Source organism: Melanotaenia boesemani, chromosome 14 (genome assembly GCF_017639745.1).
Source record: "Melanotaenia boesemani isolate fMelBoe1 chromosome 14, fMelBoe1.pri, whole genome shotgun sequence".
NCBI lineage: Eukaryota > Metazoa > Chordata > Actinopteri > Atheriniformes > Melanotaeniidae > Melanotaenia > Melanotaenia boesemani.
Genome location: NC_055695.1, coordinates 29201462 through 29221912, shown reverse-complemented (window position 1 = coordinate 29221912; position 20451 = coordinate 29201462). Strand labels below are relative to the sequence as shown.

At 39.5% G+C, this 20451-nt stretch overlaps 1 protein-coding gene across 4 annotated transcripts in view; it reads left to right on the top strand.

The window, feature by feature from the left end:
* Positions 1-478: 478 nt before the first annotated feature.
* gabra5 (gamma-aminobutyric acid type A receptor subunit alpha5) overlaps positions 479-20451 on the top strand; it is a 32483-nt gene continuing 12510 nt past the window's right edge. The window contains exons 1-6 of one of the 4 annotated variants that reach the window (XM_042006303.1): positions 479-835; positions 1627-1711; positions 1875-1999; positions 5264-5331; positions 7014-7234; positions 10326-10408. In XM_042006303.1, coding sequence (XP_041862237.1) covers positions 1629-1711; positions 1875-1999; positions 5264-5331; positions 7014-7234; positions 10326-10408 — 580 coding nt within the window. In that variant the 5' untranslated portion in view covers positions 479-835; positions 1627-1628. The other 3 variants (XM_042006302.1, XM_042006305.1, XM_042006304.1) reach the window with 3 other exon arrangements.

Sequence of the window (20451 nt, the reverse complement as noted above, 5' to 3'; positions counted from 1 at the left end):
GAGCCAGCCCCTAGCGGATGAGGGGTGAACTGCAATTTTTTGCACTTCTGCATTGGCTTCACATTTTGCAGGTGAAGGTTGCCCCTTGGTCTAAGCTCCTGCCCGGCCCCCCAAATAAAAGATTCTCTAGACTCGCCTCTGTTTGTGGCATACTGCTGGAGCTACTATCCAAAAGATGCTATTCAAACATCCTTTTTTCTAAGTATTTATATGTTGATGAAACACTCATTTATCCATGGAGTTTGGTGCTTTTGTCTCTGCCTGAATGATTCAGTGTGTGGAGTGTTGAGTTAGATGTTGTGTCCCACTTTAATCGGGGCCACAGAAAAGGAGGTAAATGGGAGAAGTGTTTAAAATTAGCTTTTAAAACACCAACACGGTAAGTGTTTCATTCCCTCCCTCTCTCCATCTCCCCTCCACTCTCTGACCACCCATCCTCCCGCTTTTCTGCACGCTCGCCTGCTCAAATCGCACCGAAGTCCACATTTTACACCGTACTTTGCCGCTGGACACAGTATTGGATTTTGTGCTAAGCTGGCTGTGCGCTCGTGGCTCCTCAGAGACCAACTAAAGGATAGTCAGTCAGCAGAAGTGTTGGGAAGACGTTTTCTTTTTCGCTTCCAACATTTTAATAGTTCAGGGAGAGAAATAAACCTCGCTGACAGTGAAATTAGTCTTCTTTTTCCCGCCCTCCCTCTTCGCCTTCCTTTTCTGTTTCCAAAATTAAATTAATATGCGGGGGTGGAGGAGGCGTCCTGAGGAGGAACTGATGCCAATTATACGAGGCGGTGCAATCTGCGTCTGAGAGAAGTTTGACTGCGCATCGTCGTGTGTGGTAAGCTCAAACTGCGGCTCTGTGCCTGTGCAGCAGAGTGTTGTTCTAGGCCAGAACATTGTGAGATGTAATGGGACGTGTGTGGGCTTTGGAGGAAGAGGCGGAGGAGGGTAGTCTTCAGGAGCGAGTCCAGCAAGCCCTCAGCTCTGCTGCTTCTGCCGCCGCTACAGTAGGACACCTACTCCCTAAACTTGGTGATGAGAGCCGGAGCAAGAGAGGAGGTGCTTTGTTTTAATCGGGCTTTTTGAGATCTGTACATGAAAGGGATGCAATGGAGGGTAGCGCGCGCTCTCAAGAGAGAAGAAAAAGGGGGGTTGGAGCGTGTCTGTCCAGCTGCGGTACAGAAAGAGTATTTCAGCTGTGCCTGTGGAGAATCTTGCACAGAGGGGTGCAGGTAGAGCTTTTAGTGTAGCTCCACTGTGCAGGAGTCAACTCCAGCGAACAAGAAGTCGGGTTCTTGCAATGAGATATGTTGTGCATGGGTGGACTGCGGGAAATACAGAAAGGAGGGACATGCTGATCTCCAGAACTGTTTTTAGACAGACATCAGCAGCAGATTAATGAAGGTTGCTTGGATGCATTTGAACTCATCGTCATTACTGATTTGGATTTATTAGATTTCCAGGCTGTGAAGCTGTTTTTGGATTTTGTATCTATAGTAAAACTGACTGAACAAGAGCTACTCTGTTTTTAAATAATTAGAAAATGCTCCTTAGTGTTGCCAAGACAGTCTCTGGGCACTGAGGTGAATTACCTGGTTATTGTAGTTCTAAAGAAGTGTGTGTTTTCAGGAATGGGCGATGGAATGTGCTACAGCTTTGCAATGAGACGTCTTTGGTTCTGTGTTCTGCTTTTGAGCATCACCTGCCGTCTGGGGTAAGGAACTAACTTCAGTAATGTGATGTCATTCTGACTTACTGTCTACTCAAGGAAAATAAACAAAAGTAGGTTAAAAACAGTTGATTTTATAGATTAAGAAAGTTAGGATTTTTTTTTTCTTTGTCTCTTTTTTTGTATCTAAAATTTCTCTTTCATCCAGCCTCACCCAGGATGTAACTGGAACTCCCAAAGAGGCGGAATTAAATGACAACATCACCATCTTCACTCGCATCCTGGATGGACTGCTCGATGGTTATGACAACCGACTTCGCCCTGGACTGGGAGGTAAGCTCACCTCCTCATCTTTGGGGAAAGTATTAGGGGCGAGCCCTCTGCTCAGCCCAGACAAAGAAAAAGTGACTGTATTACGAGACAAAGACACACTCTCACCTGATTAGACCTCCTGTAAGAATGATTTAATGTTACTGCAAACATACGCTGAAGCTGGGCTGCTGTGACCTTCAACAAGCCGTTATATCTGTATTACTGGTTGAATGGCTCGTCTGCTCTGCAGCAGCTGAAAAGTTCTCATCATGATGGAGGAATAAAAATATGCCATCTGATCGATACCATCAGTAGAAACTCGCATCATAAACATCTGTAATACTTTAATGTTGCATTTATGTTACGTCACATTCTTATTTTTATTAAAAGAAATCTTGTTTTTGTATAAATGTGATTTTTATGTTAATTTGCTGAACATGCTGTTTTCTGTGTTCCTGAAGTTCACAAATTAAACTTTTCTAACCTGCAAAACCTACAACTTACAAAACACAGAGATTAGAGGTGTAGATAGGTTAGAATATGCAGTGCATCTTCATATCAGTCCAAAAGATTTTAGTTAAGTCTGTTTTTTTTTAAAACTTGACAACAAGACACTAAAATGGAGACTCATCAGACCAGCCACGTTTCTCCATCTTCTATTGTCCAGTGTTGGTGAGTGTGTGTGAATTGTAGCCTCAGTTTCCTGTTCTTAGCTGACAGGAGGCACCCGGTGTGTCTTCTGCTGCTGTAGCCCATCTGCTTCAAGGTTGGACGTGTTATGTGTTCATAGATGCTGTTCTGCAGACCTTGGTAGGAACCAGTGCTTATTGGACTTCCTGTTGTCTTTCTATCATCTCCAACCAGTCTGTCCATTCTCCTCTGACATCAACAAGACATTCTGATCCAGACAACTGCTGCTCACTGGATATTTTCTCTTCTTCAGACCATTCTCTGTAAACCCTAGAGATGGTTGTGTGTGGAAATCCCAGTAAATACTCAGACCAACAACCATGCTACGTTCAAAGTCACTTAAATCTCCTTTCTTCCTCATTCTGATGCTTAGTTTGCTTAGTTGTCTTCATCATGTCTACATGACTGAATGTGTTGAGTTGCTGTCATGTGATTGGCTGATCAGATATTTGTGTTAACAAGAACGGGTGTACCTAAAAAATTGGCCAGTGAGTAGATATTTTAGTCAATATCTAATTTTTTAAAGGAAAGAATTAATAAATATTTTTATTACTATGGAACAGATGCTTTTATCTATCAATCTTCTGGGTTCTTCTACATGGCAGAACTGTCACATTACTTCTGTAATGTGTATAAAAGAGACAATGTTCAAGGGCAGCAAAGAAGGACGAGGAAGAGGAATCTGTGACCTTGTACAGGGGCGACAGTGAGCCAGATCAAAATGATGTGATTAAAAAAGTTTCTGCTGCTACTTTTTTGCAGCTTAGCAGCTGCAATGTGGAAGAAATATAGTAAAAAGTGAATTTAAAGAGTAGCAGAGACATCTTAAAGACTGTGCAGGAGGAACAGGCTGCATGCAGCTGTTGTAAAAATGACAAACATGCAGATGATGGAAATATTTGTTTTCAAGAATTGTTTCAAGAGGATGTTTAAACTGCAGCCAAGCTGTTAAGATTCAGTTCAGACCTGGCTTTCATGTGGACGTATACCATTTTACATGCGTCATTAACACCAGAAAATGTCATATATGTAACACAATTAATTCTGAAATGTGGAAGCAAATTAGAGCACGACAAACAAATTTGCACATCTTATCAGATTTCTTCTTTTATTCTCTTGCAGCTGTGGCTAGTATCGCTGTAGTCATGCAGCAAGTTTATACTAACACGTATAAGCAAAAAGCAGGATCCTCATTTATCAACCTTTCATAGAAGCTGTGTTAAATTCCAGCTTATTAATACGTTTTAGATGTAAGTACAAAAATATCTGTATGTATCAAACATGCACAGGCCATCTGTATGAACTTCACAAATCACATGTGTAATACAGCTCTTTAGACATCACGTGGAGATTGCTTGTGAAATGGAGAGGTGCTGAGGCTGAAACCATCCAAATACTGGGTTTTAGTTCAATCATATGCGGTGCATTTCATACATGAGGCAACACAAATAAAAACATTAACATAATAGAGGCACATTTATAAAAGCACACAAGCAGGAGTTAAATGATATTTAACAATGTTGTTAACAAGAAAATAGATTTTATTGATCACAACTAAAATGCAGCAAGAGAGAAAGAGTGCAGTTAGGATCAGAGAAGCGATCTCTATCAGGAAAACAGAAAAGGTTTGATATCACAATCAGAACTAAGAGTAGAGTATATTCTACAATGCTAGTGTCCAACATGGATGGCACGATCTAGCTCAGAGAGGGTTGGGAAATGTCAAATTTGTCTCCTACTTCATGCCAGTGACCAAAAGCCTGCTTGGATTTGCACTAGAATAGCTTTTGTGCTGTTAGTATGTCTACCACAAAGGTCCCACATCACTGCAGGAAGCAAAATTTGCTCTGAAATCTCATCAAGCAGATCAGCTCTCTGAAGACCAACTCACTGCGGAGTGCAGAGAACGCCACATGAACCATGAGACGTTTTCAAACGCCCGTCTGTCACACCACGTCTATTTCAAATTAAATATAATTACTGATTTTGTAATTATTGTTTTGAGGAGAAGAACTTGTGGATGTTGAGACTGACTGCTGTTATACCAGCAATGCTTTCTATGTTTCTCTGTTCTACCCAAAGATCCCGCACTTAAACATGGTCAGAGCTCAGAATATATTTATACATATTCTTAAGTATAATTTAGTATGTTCCACACTTTGCATAGAAATGTTTTTACACACTCAGTATGGCTGATTGATTGGAAGAAGATCAGATTTATGGGTTCATGCAGCCCCAAAATAAATTTAATATGAGTCATATGAGTTAAGAAAAAAAAGGTCTGAGGCCTTCAACCCTGGTGATGTAAATGTGTCATGAGATTTGGTTGTTTGTTGGAGTAGAAACATCTGGCAAAAGTGTCCAGTGTGATGACAGTGTCTGATATTGTTGCTATTTTCATCTTCACCACTAGATGTCAGTAATTGTTCATTTAACTTTTTTAAATGATGGAACCAGCTGTCATCAATCCTCCAAATAATCCCAAATTTGACAAAACGCAGCAACCTAACTTCGGCGTGTGGGTAACAAAAGGCAAACCCTCACATCAGGTGGATAATAACATGCATACGAACTCATTATGTTCTGTTCTCACAGAGAAGGTGACGGAGATCAAAACCAACATCTTTGTTACGAGCTTTGGTCCAGTCTCAGACACTGAAATGGTAAGAAACTCACATTTCTTTCTTTTTTTCCAGTAAGTCATATTTCAGCTTTGAAGACTGCATTGCAATACAATAAATATGTGTAAATCTGTATTAAAATCTGTTCTCGCCAACCTTTAACCCTTACGGGTCTGAGCTTGTTTTGGCAATTTTCTGGAATACTTTTCCTGAAGGTTAAAAAATATGTTAAATATATAATGTTGACTTGCAACACAGACAAAGAAACTTGCTTTCAGATTCACATTCACCTTTTTACTGCAGACATCAAACACCAAATATGCATTAAACACAACTTCCAACCCCAGTTTCAAAATAGTTGGGATGTTGTGTAAAATGTGAATTACAAAAAACAAAAGAAAAAAAAACAAAAAAAACAGGAAAATATTCATTAAAAATATTAGCTCATTTTAAATTTGATGGCAGTAACACATCTAAAAAAAAGTTAGAATGGGAGCAACAAAAGACTGGAAATGGTACAAATAAAACACCTGGAGGAGCATTTGACAATTTATCTGGTAAACTGGCAGCAGGTCAGTAACATGACTGGGTATAAAAGGAGCATTTCAGAGAGGTAGAGTCTCTTAGATGGAAAGATGGACAGAGGTTCACCAGTCTGGGTCTCAAAATTGTGGAACAATTTCAGAAAAATAATCTTTAATGTAAAATTGTGAAGACTTTGATGATTCCACTATCTACAGTGTGTAATATCATCAAAAGATTCAGAGAATCAGGCAGAATCTCTGTATGCACAGGACAAAGCTGAAGGTTCAAACTGGAAGCTGTTGATCTTGGGGTCCTCAGGCCGCACTGCATTAAAACCAGACATGATTCTCTACTTTAAATCACTGCATGGACTCAGTAAGGCTTCTAGAAACCACTGTCTGTGAACACAGTTCACTCTGAAACCCACAAATGCAGGTTAAAGCTCCATCATGTAAAGAAGAAGCCAGATGTGAATATGATCCAGAAACACCACTGTCTTCTCTGGACCAAAGCTCATTTAGAATAGATAGACAGGTAAATACTTTATTGACCCAAAAGGAAACTTGGGCATTCAGCAGGACTTACAACAATAAAAAAACAAACATCAATAAAACTGCAAATGTAGATAGTGAAAATAAAGTGAAGTAAAGCAACATAGACACTGTTTACAGTCCTACACATTGCTACACATTGTCCATAGCAGTACCTGTGGTCTTGTAGCAGTGGCCCCCTTGACTGTTGAGCAGCTAGAATCCTGCATCAAAGCAGAATGGGACAACATTCCTCTCCTAAAACTCCAGCAGCTGCTCTCCTCACGTCCCAGATGTTTAGAGACAGATGTTAAAAGAAGAGGGGATGCCACAAAATACCTAACATCACCCTGGAATTACTTTTTTTTTGGACGTGTTGCTGCTATCTGATTTACAATCTGCTCATATTTTCCAAGGAATAGCAAAATGTCTCAGTTTCAACATCTGATATGATGTTTATGGTTTTTTGGCAATAAAATATAAGTTTATGAAATTTGAAAATCATTGTATTCTGTTTTTATTTACATTTTAAATAAAGTCCCAACTTTTTTAGAATTGGGGTTGTATTTATGTGTTTAATATAGTTTTATTCTCTCCTTACAGAGCATTCATCGCATTAGCTCCCTTGTCTTAGTAATTTATTTATTTATTTACTTTTTGTTGTTGCAGGAATACACCATTGATGTATTTTTCCGTCAAAGCTGGAAAGATGAGAGACTTCGCTTTAAAGGCCCGATGGAGATGCTGCCCCTGAATAACCTCCTAGCCAGCAACATCTGGACCCCCGACACCTTCTTTCTAAACGGGAAGAAGTCCATCGCACATAACATGACCACACCTAACAAGCTCCTGCGGCTCAAAGATGACGGGACTCTTCTCTACACCATGAGGTGAGCTTGGACCCCCGAGGCTGACCAGCCGTCCCGGGCTGCAGTAGGATAAACATTCCTTCTCCAATCAGAGTTACATCCAAAACGCTGACTCATAAGAGCTGAGTGCTGCTGTTTAGACATGTTGTGTAATCCAATTAGAAAATGGAGAGATGACTAAAACCTCCATCAGCCTCATCTTTGTGTTTAATGGCTTCTAAGACCCTGCTCTGACACAGCCCACACACTCATTCTGCGTGTCTCTGTGGGGCATTGATGCATCATTATGTTGTCCTCGTACAGTAAGCTGGAGGTCAGGGGAACTTGAAATGTTTACTTTGACCCAGCTTTTGTGTCCTTCTGAAATTATGTCATTAACTCTACAGCTCCATTGCAGAAGCCTTCATTTCTGCAGGAAAACAGCACAATCTGTTCCCTCTTATTACTGCTTTTAGCACCTGTGATAGCCTTCTTAAAGGTTATTTAAACACACGAGCTGCCACGGACATACATACATCTTCTTTGTAGCTTCTGTTGTTTTAAGGGCTGCAATAGCTTTTTTTCCTCACCCACTAGTTAAACCATGCTTATCTACTTATTATGAGTAAGTGACACATAGTTTGTTTGATTCTGTCCTACAGAGAGATGCATCCTGTCATGATGGAACTATCTCATTTACAGCCATTTTCATTTCACTGCTGGGTCATCATGTTATCGGTATAATAAATCCTCCGAATCAAATATTAACAACACAAGTTCAAGGAGACGGAAATGGCTGCATGTCAAAAATGATTATTGATCCACTCCCTTTAAAATAGCTACAAATTCTCTGTACATTTGCCAGTGCTATAAGCTAGTAGAAATGAGTTCACAATGGCCCATTAATGGGTCTGTGTACTGGGAATGAGACTATTAGGGAAACATTTTATGCATGCATTACTCTCCTCTCCTACATTAGCTCAGAGAACAAGTATCGTAGTCTGCAGTGCTGTAACTGCTGTAGCATGAAAATATCTTTCAGAGAAGACACAGTTTTGATCCAGGCAGTGCAACGTTGTGCAGGGCTCTGTTCAGGGAACCCCCCCTCCCCAAGAGGGTCCCCGAGGCTTTGGCCATTTAGAGCCATTGTGATTAAATATTAAGACTATTTTTAATCATCTGGGCATTTTGTTCACATGGAACTGGCCTTTTGGCCTCCTAAAAACACGAACTTTCTAATCAGATGATTTGTCCCTGTAAAAAATAAATAAATAAAAAGTAAAGCTACGTGTTGGTCAGGATTCAGCCAGAATGCAGCATTTATGGTGAGAATCTCACTAATGAATATCATGAAAAACAAGCATGGTTTCAGCACAGAGTGGGGCAGTGGGGGTCCACAGATTTTTTGTATTTGCATGAAGGGAGTCCGCAAGGAAAATATGTTGGGAACCACTGCTCTATATGATCTGGTAGATGGTTTGAAAAAAGACCAGGCATCTGAGTGTGTTAACAGGAAAGGCAGTGATTATCTTTTTTTTTTAGTTGTTACATAAACAGATCTTTCATTATCCGCTTCATTAGGCCCACATCTTCAGCAGCTTAACACAAATATCTAACCAGCCAGTCACAGGGCTGCAACTCAACACATCTAGTCATGTAGACATGGTGAAGGCGACTTGATGAAGTTCAAACTGAGCATCAGAATGAGGAAGGATGGGGATTTATTGACTTTGAATGTAGCATGATTGTTGGTCTGAGTATTTACTGGGATTTTCACACACAACCATCTCTAGGGTTTACAGAGAACGGTCTGAAGACAAGAAAATATCCAGCGAACAGCAGTTGTCTGGACCGGATGACTTGTAGATGACAGAGGTCAGAGGAAATCTGCAGCAACTGTGTGATGCTGTCATGTCAATATGGAGCAAAATCTCTGAGGAATGTTTCCAATACCTTGTTGAATCTATGACACCAAGAATTAAGGCAGGTTTGCACATTTATAGTAAAAACACGTGTGAGTAATTCAGCTTGTAGAAAACAGGGATTAAACAACAACTACTGCATCTGCACGGTGTTACTGCCACAAGCTTTGGCTGCAGTCGACAATTATTTCTCATTCTTTTATTGATAACCCAGTTCATCTATTTGTCTTGAGCTCATAAGAGAGAAAAACAATGTTCAAGTTTCCTCCAACCTGATGAGCCTTTTTTTCTGGTGAAAGGTCCAAAACTGAAACACATTAAATTAACATTTACATTTGAAATGCTGAAGTCAAAGAATCTCAAGCATTGAACTTAAAAATGTTTTCTGATCTGCAGATTTTTTTTACATCCAGTAAAAACAAGATCCGGTATACAACTCGTATCCTTTCTCGTATCAAACGCAGTCAAGTTTTGCGGAATCGTCCAGAAGAGAGGTACAGCATTCGAGTCATGAAGGTTCACTGATTATCATGCAATATAACATATCAGTATAATGCAGGAAATTCCAGACTCATCAGTATTTATATTGTCTTTTCTCGTGCATTAAAGGTTGCTTATTGGTGCAGTGGCCCACCTTCACTAAGACAGCTGAGACAGCAGATGCCCTTTAATATGCTGAAATGTCCCCAGTGTGCAGACTTCTGCCCCCAGCTCCAACAATATCAGACAGCTAGTTTTAATACCGCAGCTGACCAATTCAAAATAAGATATTATTAGTGTATATATAAAATATCATGTGTTCTTATGGTGTGTTATCACGAAGAAGAACTGTGGCTGTTCCCAGTGTAGCCAGCAGAGGGCAGCGTTACACCAGGGTGTTAGCCTCAGTTCAGTCCAGTCACACCAACTGTGGGAGCTTGTTTGTTTTATTTCCACTAAAGCTTAGTTTGTGCTCTGCTGTGACTCCACAGATAGATGGCCTCCTTTCTCCACAAATCAAAATGATCAAGCTCACTTTCACACTCACTTTTGAATATTTTTTTTTTTTTTTTTTTTTTTTTTATGAGTCCTGCTGTGGCTAAGTTGCTTATTGCTTTGGACTAAGCAAAAGACGAAATGATTATGCTTGTCTGCGAAATTGCTGTTCATAAAGTTAAAGTCACATTATATTTGCAGTTTTCCAACTTTGGATGCTTATTTTCCTCTTTCAGGCTCACCATCTCAGCAGAATGCCCCATGCAGCTGGAAGATTTCCCCATGGACACCCATGCTTGTCCCCTTAAATTTGGAAGCTGTGAGTAAATACACCTGCATGCATGAAGTATCTGCGTTAAATAATGCAGGAAAAGGAAAAATATAAATGTTTCCTGTCAGCAGTTTGAACACCGGTGGGCATAAAGCCACATAAAACAAGGACACAAGTGAGAAAGTAGCATGTAGCTCTGACACAGCTTCAGTTTCAGAGTCTTTATCCTTGCAAAGGACGTAGCAACGGGTGTATCTCAGTGTGTTTGACAGCCCGTGTCCCTCAGGTGCAAAGCTATTGTTGTGGCGGTGCAGGAGATAGCCATCTAGACACTGACACACTACTCTTGATTAAGCCATTAATCAACATGTCAGGCTGCTCTGCTGCCTCCTTCGCTGCCTTAGCTCTGTCTAATGGGAAACATTGAAACAAATATACGCTCACACTGGAAACAGCTAGCAGTGTCCACTCTTCACCAAGGTAACCTTTAAAAATTCAATTGTACACCTTGCACCTGAACAGATAAAACGCCCTCCTCTTGACTCTTAAGCCAGTCAGTTTCAGCCAAACATGGTGTAAGATTAGCAGTCAAGGTGTTCCCAAATGACGTATGGAGGAGGGTGATCCTGGGCCTCGGAGCCACATGCAGATACTTATCCACGCCCACGTCACTAAGAAGACCCGTCATAATGCTGACTTTGCTCTCCTTAAGTTTAAGTATAGACAACTTTGCCTGGAGGTTCAGTGTAAGGAAGAAAGATTATTTTAACATAATTCCCCTTAATTTATGTTAACAAGAGCAACAGGACGAAGCAGCTTCGAAGACAACAAACAGAGACAATAACTGCATTTCTTTCCACCTGCTTTCATACATGTCCGTTTTAAAAGTAAACTCAGTAATTATACTGTGGGCCTGCACAGCAATGTTCTTGATCTTAATCTAAACAAGACGGTACCATGCAAACCCAATGTAAAATATAAATACAAAGAGAATGGAATGATCATCAATCCATATTTTATCCCAATCAAACACAGACATACAGTATCAGATGTTGAAAGTGAGACATTTTACCATCTCATGGGTAATATTAGTCAATCCATCATCTACACCCACTTTTTTCAGTGCAGGGTCACAGGGAGCTGGCATCTATCCCAGTAGCTACTAGGTTATCACACCCTCGACAGGTTGCCATTCCATCGCAGGGCCAACACAGAGACACAAATAACCACTCACACTCACTCCTAGAGAGAATTTAGAGACAATGAGTAACCTAACATGCATGTCTTTGGACTGTCGGAGGAAGCCAGAGGACCTGGAAAGAACCCACACATACACAGGGAGAACAAGCAGACTCCACTCAGAAAGGCCCAACTCCAACCCCTCCCTCCATCAACCACACCACTGCAGCCCGGAAAAAAACACATGAAAGTATGAGCAGATCGCAGCAGCACGTCTGTAAAAAGTAGCTCCAGGGTGATGTTTCGCATCGTGTAGCATCTTTAAACAGCAGTCTGTAAACATCTGGGAAGCGAGGAGACCAGTTGCTGGAGTTTTAAGAGAGGAATATTGTCCCATCCTAGTCTGATGCAGGATCCTGGGCCTTGGTTGCTGGAATTTTGCTTTCTTTCCTACAGAGATTCCACCCGAATCTCTGAATGTTTTGATGATATTATACAGTGTAGATGGTGTGATCTTTTTTTTTTTTTAATTGTTACACAATTTTTATACACAGCCTGTCTCCAGTTACTATTACAGCCTTTTCTTGTCCCATTCCAACTTTTTACAGATGTGTTGATGCCATCAGATTCAATATGAGCTCACATTTTCCACAAAACAGTGATATGTCTCAGTTTCAACATCTGCTATGCTGTTTATGTTCTATTGGAAATAAAATATAGACTGATAAGATTTGAAAATGAAAGGAAGTGTGTTATGGATATAAAATGTACGATGATACAGTGCATCCGCAAAGTATTCACAGCGCTTCACTTTTTCCACATTTTATTATGCTACAGCTTCATTCCAAATTATATTAAATTAAGCTTTTACCTCAAAATTCTACACACAATACCTCATTATGACAAGGTGAAAAAAGTTTTTTTTTAAGTTTTTGAATTTATTAAAAATGGAAAAAGAAGAAATCACATTTACATAAGTATTCACAACCTTTGCCATGGAGCTCAAAATTGAGCTCAGGTGCATCCTGTTCCCACTGATAAGCCTTGAGATGTTTCTACAGCTTAATTGGAGTCCACCTGTGGTAAATTCAGTTGATTGGACATGATTTGGAAAGGCACACACCTGTCTATATAAGGTCCCACAGTTGACCGTGCGTGTCAGAGCACAAACACCAAGCATGAAGTCGAAGGAATTGTCTGTAGACCTCCGAGACAGGATTGTCTTGAGGCACAAATCTGGGGAAGGATACAGAAAAATTTCTGCTGCTTTGAAGGTCCCAATGAGCACAGTGGCCTCCATCATTCGTATATGGAAGACGTTTGGAACCACCAGGACTCTTCCTAGAGCTGGCCGGCCGTCTACACTGAGCAATCGGGGGAGAAGGGCCTTAGTCAGGGAGGTGACCAAGAACCCGATGGTCACTCTGGCAGAGCTCCAGCGTTCCTCTGTGGAGAGAAGAGAACCTTCCAGAAGGACCACCATCTCTGCAGCAATCCACCAATCAGGACTGTATGGTAGAGTGGCAAGACGAAAGCCACTCCTTAGTAAAAGGCACATGGCAGCCTGTCTTGAGTTTGCCAAAAGGCACCTGAATGACTCTCAGACCATGAGAAACAAAATTCTCTGGTCTGATGAGACAAAGCTTGAACTCTTTGGTGTGAATGCCAGGCGTCATGTTTGGAGGAAACCAGGCACCGCTCATCACCAAGGCCAATACCATCCCTACAGTGAAGCATGGTGGTGGCAGCATCATGCTATGGGGATGTTTTTCAGCAGCAGGAACTGGCAGACTAGTCAGGATAGAAGGAAAGATGACTGCAGAAATATACAGAGACATCCTGGATGAAAACCTGTTCCAGAGCGCTCGAGATCTCAGACTGGGGCGACGGTTTATTTTTCAGCAGGACAATGACCCAAAGCACACAGCCAAGATCTCAAAGGAGTAGCTTCAGAGCCACTCTGTGAATGTCCTGGAGTGGCCCAGCCAGAGTCCAGACTCGAATCCGATTGAACATCTCTGGAGAGATATGAAAATGGCTGTGCATAGACATCTCCCATCCAACCTGAAGGAGCTTGAGAAGTACTGCAAAGAAGAATGGGCGAACCTGCCTAAAGATAGGTGTGCTAAGCTTGTAGCATCATATCCAAAAAGACTTGAGGCTGTAATTGCTGCCAAAGGTGGATCAACAAAGCATTAAGTAAAGGCTGTGAATACTTATGTAAATGTGATTTCTTCGTTTTCCATTTTTTTATAAATTCAAAAACTTAAAAAAAAACTTTTTTCACCTTGTCATAATGAGGTATTGTGTGTAGAATTTTGAGGTAAGAGCTTAATTTAATATAATTTGGAATGAAGCTGTAACATAATAAAATGTGGAAAAAGTGAAGTGCTGTGAATACTTTCCGGATGCACTGTATCCCGGAGGTTTGAATTTGATGCTTTGCCCTGTGCTCTTTCATAGTTTAGCATTCTTAGCTACTATGCTAATTTAAGCACTCTGAATCTTGAACCCTTCTCAATTTTATTTATTTAATCTGTTTATTTTCAGTTTGCAATATCAACCAAACTGAGGCCGCATCTGACCAAATGAAGCCACAGTTAGGTTAACCCAGGGTAAAAACAAAATATCCAGTTAGGGTAAAACAGTTTTCTAACTTGCTAGTTAATCTTGTTTGGTCTAAAGGTAACTAAACGTTTTCCTGAAACTGCCTTAAAAGCTCAATAATTAAAATAGTATTAATCATTTTGGTTAATAAATGCTAATGACACCTGGTTGCTGAGCTTTCCTTCATGATGCTCCAGATGTTTCCTACTGGTGAAAGGTCTGGACTGCAGGCAGGCCAGTTCAGCAGCCGGATTCTTTCCCTGTGAAGCCATGCTCTTGTGATGTCCAGTTTTGACTTTTAGCTTTGTCCCATGCCTACAGAGATTCCACCTGAATCTCTGTAGTGGTGGGATCTTCAAAGTCTTGTGGGAGTTTTTTCTTTGTTTTTGTTTTTGTTTTTTTTTTTTTATTCTGCAGTTTTAAAACACATTTTGTCTCATGTTGGTGAACCTCTGTCCATTTTTCCATCTGAGACACTCTGCTGCTCGAATATCCTCCTTTTACACCCAGTCATGTTACTAACTGTTGCTAATTAACCTGATAAGTTGTCAAATTCTCTTCCACTTGTTTTCTTTGGTTTGGACTTTTCCATCCCTTGTTGTTCTGTTCCAACTTTTTACAGATGTGTTGCTGCCATCAGATTTAAAATCAGCTCATATTTTGTCTCAGTTTCAACATCCGATATGTCGTTTATATTCTATTAGGAATAAAATATGGGTAGATGAGATTCCAAATCATTACATTCTGGTTTTATTTATATTTTATACAGCCTCCTAACCTTTTTGGGATTGAGGTTGTGTTAAGGTGCTAAAAAAGTTGCAGACAGAACTTGCCTTTCGTTTTCCTGCAATGTTAAAGCCCATCCAAAGTTTTGATTACATCCATTTCCCTCAAAACAAAGTTTTATTTTTCTCCCTCGCCCAGGAGGCGTGTTGCCTTTTTTGCTGCAGCCTTTGTGTTTAACTTGGGTTGCCAAATCTGCTGATAGAAACATGCAACCAGATCTATAAAACAAACACGGTGTTCTTAGAAAAACAAGCCCAAAGTTGTCAATTATCATAAGTGGACCAAAAAACTCTGGAGCCTCTAGGATGTGTTGATAAAAGAGCAACGTGTGTTCAAGATGCTGTAAAAACCCTCCATAGAGCAATTAAAGAGCATTTATATGCAAAAATCTCAGTTAATGCACATACTGTGTGCTTTTATTCATATTTAGGTAACAAGATAATTCTGCTTTGGGTTAATATTAGAATATTGTTGGGCTGATGATTTTATTGTATTGAAGGAAACAAAAAGTCTTGTGGTTTAAAATCATAAATATAAAGTGCAATTGATAATTCCTCTGCTAGGTTTGTGGAAATTTAGTCAAAATGTGCTTTGGATGGAAAAGTAGATTCAGGCCATCACAAACTACGCATCTAGTTGGTAATGAAAAGGGGGAAAACAAAACATTAAAACTAGCTAAAAAAAATCCCAAATATCCAAAACAAGCTTCAGTAAAGAAGGACTATTACGCTCATTTCAGTCATTTTAAATGCTGGCTCTGTGTTCTCAGCTTGGATGCTCTGTAATTGTGTTTAAGCAGCTTTGGTAAACTACATACAAGTATCATCTGTTACAGGGGGATGAAAAAGTTACATTGACCTGCAAACTTAATAAACAGTCCTTTTCTATTGACCAGAAAATGACTTTTAAACCCTAATGCGCCCATATAGAATCTAACTCCTGCTAGGTTTTAAGCTGTAAAAGTTGCTGGGCTGTATGTCTTGTTTTTCTCAAACTCCATTAACCTCAGCTAATCCTTTGACCTAATGGACAGCACTCACCCAGGAGCTCAAAGCTTTCGGAGCTGCAGCAGACCTGTCCTTTGCTGTTGTGTTAATCACCTTTCATGGACTGAACTCTGCTACTATCAGTCCAACTCATGTGGGTCTAACAGTTCAGCTGTGTGCTCAGTACAGTTTTAAAGAAAGTGTGTTATGGATATAAAATGTACTATGATATCCCGGAGGTTTGAATTTGATGCTTTGCCCTGTGCTGTGTTCAAGTTTGCAATATCGACCAAACTGAGGCCGCATCTGACCAAATGAAGCCACAGTTAGGTTAACCCAGGGTAAAAACGAAAAATCCAATTAGGGTAAAAGCTAACTTCTAACTGATTAATCTTGTTTGGTCTAAAGGTAACTAAACGTTTTTCTGAAACTGCCTTAAAAGCTCAATAATTAAAATCGTATTAATAATTTGAAATTAGCTTGTTGAGCTTTCTAGAGTCGTTATGTTTTTGTTTTTGTTGTTTTTTTTATAGGTTTCAACTCTGAGAGGTGCAAAGAACAGAAGTTCTGACTAGTATATCTGCTGAGCCTTATAGAGATATTTGGCTTTTTGTTTTTCATCAAATGAACCCAAAGTGTCCACAGACTGTTTTATATAATGGCTAAAAACCATAAGCTATTTATCTATTTAATTAAATTATTATTATTATTATTATTAATAATAATAATAATAATAATAATAATAATGTTGTTGTTAAATCAAGCCAAAATGTCTCTGAACTGAGGTAATATACATTCTGATGTTTTAATAAAACTGCAGTAATAATAATTTATTAATTAATTTAGACTTAATATGAAATACGAAGTCATTCACTTTAAATATGCATTAATTTTTTTTCTTTTTTTTTCTTTGCACCTCTGTTTCTGTGATTTTTCGTGTCTTGTTATACTTGGTTGAAGGGTTGCATAATCCAATTTCTGATGGTGTTTTCTTTCAGCGCTCATTGATGGTTGAAATAATGGCTTAAACTTCATAAAAGAAGAGGAGGCACGCTTACCTGCAGACCTGAAGCGCAAATAGAAAGTAAAATTAGACTGAACCTTCTCATTTCCCCACAGTGTGTTTACTCAGTCAGTCCAGCAGCTTCCTCTGAGATCTCTGTCAGGTGCAAACTGAAATGTGTCTCATGCTCGCAGAACTTGAAGACATGTTGATTAGAGTTCTTCCTCACTTTTATGCTTCATTTTACACTGATGGAGGACTGTAAACAGGGACAGACTCTGAGTCATAGAACATATGACGCTTGCTAGACTTGTTGAAAGTGGAAAAAGAGGAAAGCAGAAATGATTCCCAAAATGCTGCATCTCTTCTTTTTGTTGCATCCACCTGTTTCCATACGATTAGTTTTTATTTAGGAAGACTCTCACAAGAAATATTATGAAATGCAGCCAAGTCTAACAGAAAATAACTAAGAACTCTTTTTGCAGTGAAGGCCCATCACTGCACGTTCAAACGCTCAGAGCCTGTTTAAAATAGGTAGAGGTGGATGGGTTTTTCAAGAACCAGCTGATGCCAACGTGGCATTTAAGTATTGATACCTTTGCTAATTAAAATCTAACTATTTACTAAATTATACAATCGATAAGTGTTTGAGAATCAATTTTTTTTGACAACAGTAGTCCTCACAGATATTTCCTGAAGATTTGTCTTTCCATCTCAGTCTTTCCACTTTGTTGTGTTAAGGTGCTTTGAGCTGTCTACAGCAATGTTCCTCAGTCCAGGTCCTCAGGACCCACTGCCCTGCATGTTTCAGAGGTAAACCTACTTTAACACATCTAATTAAAACAAATGGCTCGTTAACAAGCTTGGAAAGGAAGTTAATTAATCTGAATCAGGTGTGTTGGAGTAGGAACACATCTAAGTCATACAGGGCAGTGGGTCCTGAGGACCTGGATTGAGGAAGACTGGTCTACAAGACTACACAATTTGCCCTTTTTCTTCTTCTACGGTTTTTTTTTCTCTCATGCAGGCCATCCTCTGACAACACAATGCTGCCTAGTTTATTCTCTTCTCACCAGTTAGGTGAAACATGTCTCATTAATTTAATTTTTGCAGCTTTTAAAAACATTATTTCAGATTTGCATGAAAACCTGTTCAAACCACATTCAAAGAGTCTGTCCCTCACATGTTCAAAATCTAGAAAATCTTACAATCTCTTCCTTTAAATAAAGGTTCATCTTAAAAAACAAACTCCACAAAAAGAAACTAATAATGTAGAAAAAAGGAGCTGTGTCATGACTGGTGATTTCTTTTTCTGTGAGTTGTAAGCTGTTCCTGAAACATGAAGCTGCAGCCGCATGGCTCTGCTTCAAGAGACATGCATGACTCCAGTAAATCCTCAGTTATTTCTCATGTCTGAGCCTCATGCCATCCAGGGACAGCTAAAGATGGAACAGTCTGTGTCTTGCCAGCTTGGCATTAAGTTTACTGACCCAAATTCCACTTTTAAACCATCATACACATTTTAAACAGTAAATTAGACTTTTTTCTGAGTGAAATAAAAGAAACACAAAATACAAAAAAGAAAATTCTCATAGCTCCTGCTGGCCTCAGTTAGTTTAACTACTGTTAGTTACTGTGAAACATTGCATGCATGTTTTTTATCCACTAAGCTGAGTTTAGAACCCATTTCAGACGAATTCTGCTGGATTGAATAACATATACATTCTCCCAGTTGACCTCCTCTTGCCACCATTCGTGCAAACATGTCTGCTTTTACTTAAAAGTGATTGGTTCCACCTAAAAGCAGCAACAGCTGCAGATAAATCCAACCATAACGTGCAGGATGACAACTATCCACGTCTGTTGCTACTTGCAGGATGCACTGTCCCTCATAGTTTTAAATGTCAGGTTTGATAAACGAATGTGCTTGAAGTAATCATTTTATACATTATTTAACTTTTAAAAACAGAACAAATTTAAACATGCTGCAGATATTTGTTGGGACTTTTGAAGAGCTGCAGAACTACGATTTGTTCCCAGATTTTCAAACCTGTCTTCACTTCACTTTTTCAAATCCAATTTCATGGAATAAGAAGTGTGGTTATTATTTATAACTTTAAGCTGATGTTTATTAGGAGCAGACGTCTTAATGGGCAGTAAGAATAAGAGTGATTACTGAAAGCAACAATAGTTCAAAGTGTCCAGACAGACGTGGCACTGTTTCAAAAACAGATCACATGATGTTGGAGTTCTGACCACTGCTGCTGCCATACAAACACCCAGATCTTTACCAAATAAGATCATCTAGAAAACAGACACACCACACCAACCTTTAATGGGTGTAAAGAGGATTTTTGTAAAGATAATTCATCATGCAGTCCACATCCTGGCTACACTTCAACTTCACCTGCCAACCTATAAATAAACACATGCAACCTGCAGCTTTTTCTTTCACAATATGTAGATGTTACTAATGTTGTGATGTAATGTGTTAATGGACATGAAAGATGTAGTCAGACTCTGAAACACAGCTGAGGTTCTGTTTGCAGCTGCCTTTTTATGCTGATGTACAGTGTTTCAAGCCTTTTGTTTGCAGTTCTGCAAATACAGAAGTCGAATTCGCTGATGCTGTAGTGCAAACTCCACACATACTGCGAAGAAGAAGCACTAAATCTGTGTTTGTCAATTGTACCGCAGTGCAGCGTCCAATCTATCAGTGCTGCACTAATCCAGCAACTGTGGTGTTACAAGACTTAGCTGCAATTTAGTTTGACCTGAGCCCACCAGTCTGTGGATTATCATCTTAAAGACAGCGCAGCATTGTCTTAAACAAGTCCAAGACTGAGCTACAGCTCACATAATCATCACATTATGGAAATAACAACCACAAATGATACCGTCCACTATTGATGGCTCATTTCTTTTATGCTCTTGATGAGTTTATCTGCACTTAAACACTCCAAAAAGACAAAAGGTCGAGAATTCAGATTGTAAGTCAGAAGATTGAAGTCACATTATGTAATAGCTTAACTAGAATTGCTTGAAAACATAAGACATGAAAGATGAACTTTAAGCGAGCGTTAAAAAACGGTCATGTAGAGAGATTAATGCTCATTAAAACCGAAAAGACTTTGTGTTCTACTTCTGTTTTCCATCCATCCATCCATCCATCCATCCATCCCCACTTAATCCATAGCCGATCTCTGGTCGCGAGATGAGGTACACCCAGGACAGGTTGTACAGGTTGTTGGGACAGTGTTTTATTTTATTTTATTTAACCTTTATTTAACCATCAAAATCCCTTAGAGATTAACCCTCTTTTTCAAGGCAGTCCAAGATATGCAGCAGCAAATACAACAATTACAAAATCACACGTTTAAAACACAAATAAGAGACAAAAAGATTATATTTACAAACAGACCATGAAAAATTAGTGCATTCAGTGGTTTCAAACTCAAGAATTCTCAATTTGAATTTAAAAGCACTAAATGAAATCAGCTCAGTCAATCTCCATGTTTTCTGCAACTAAT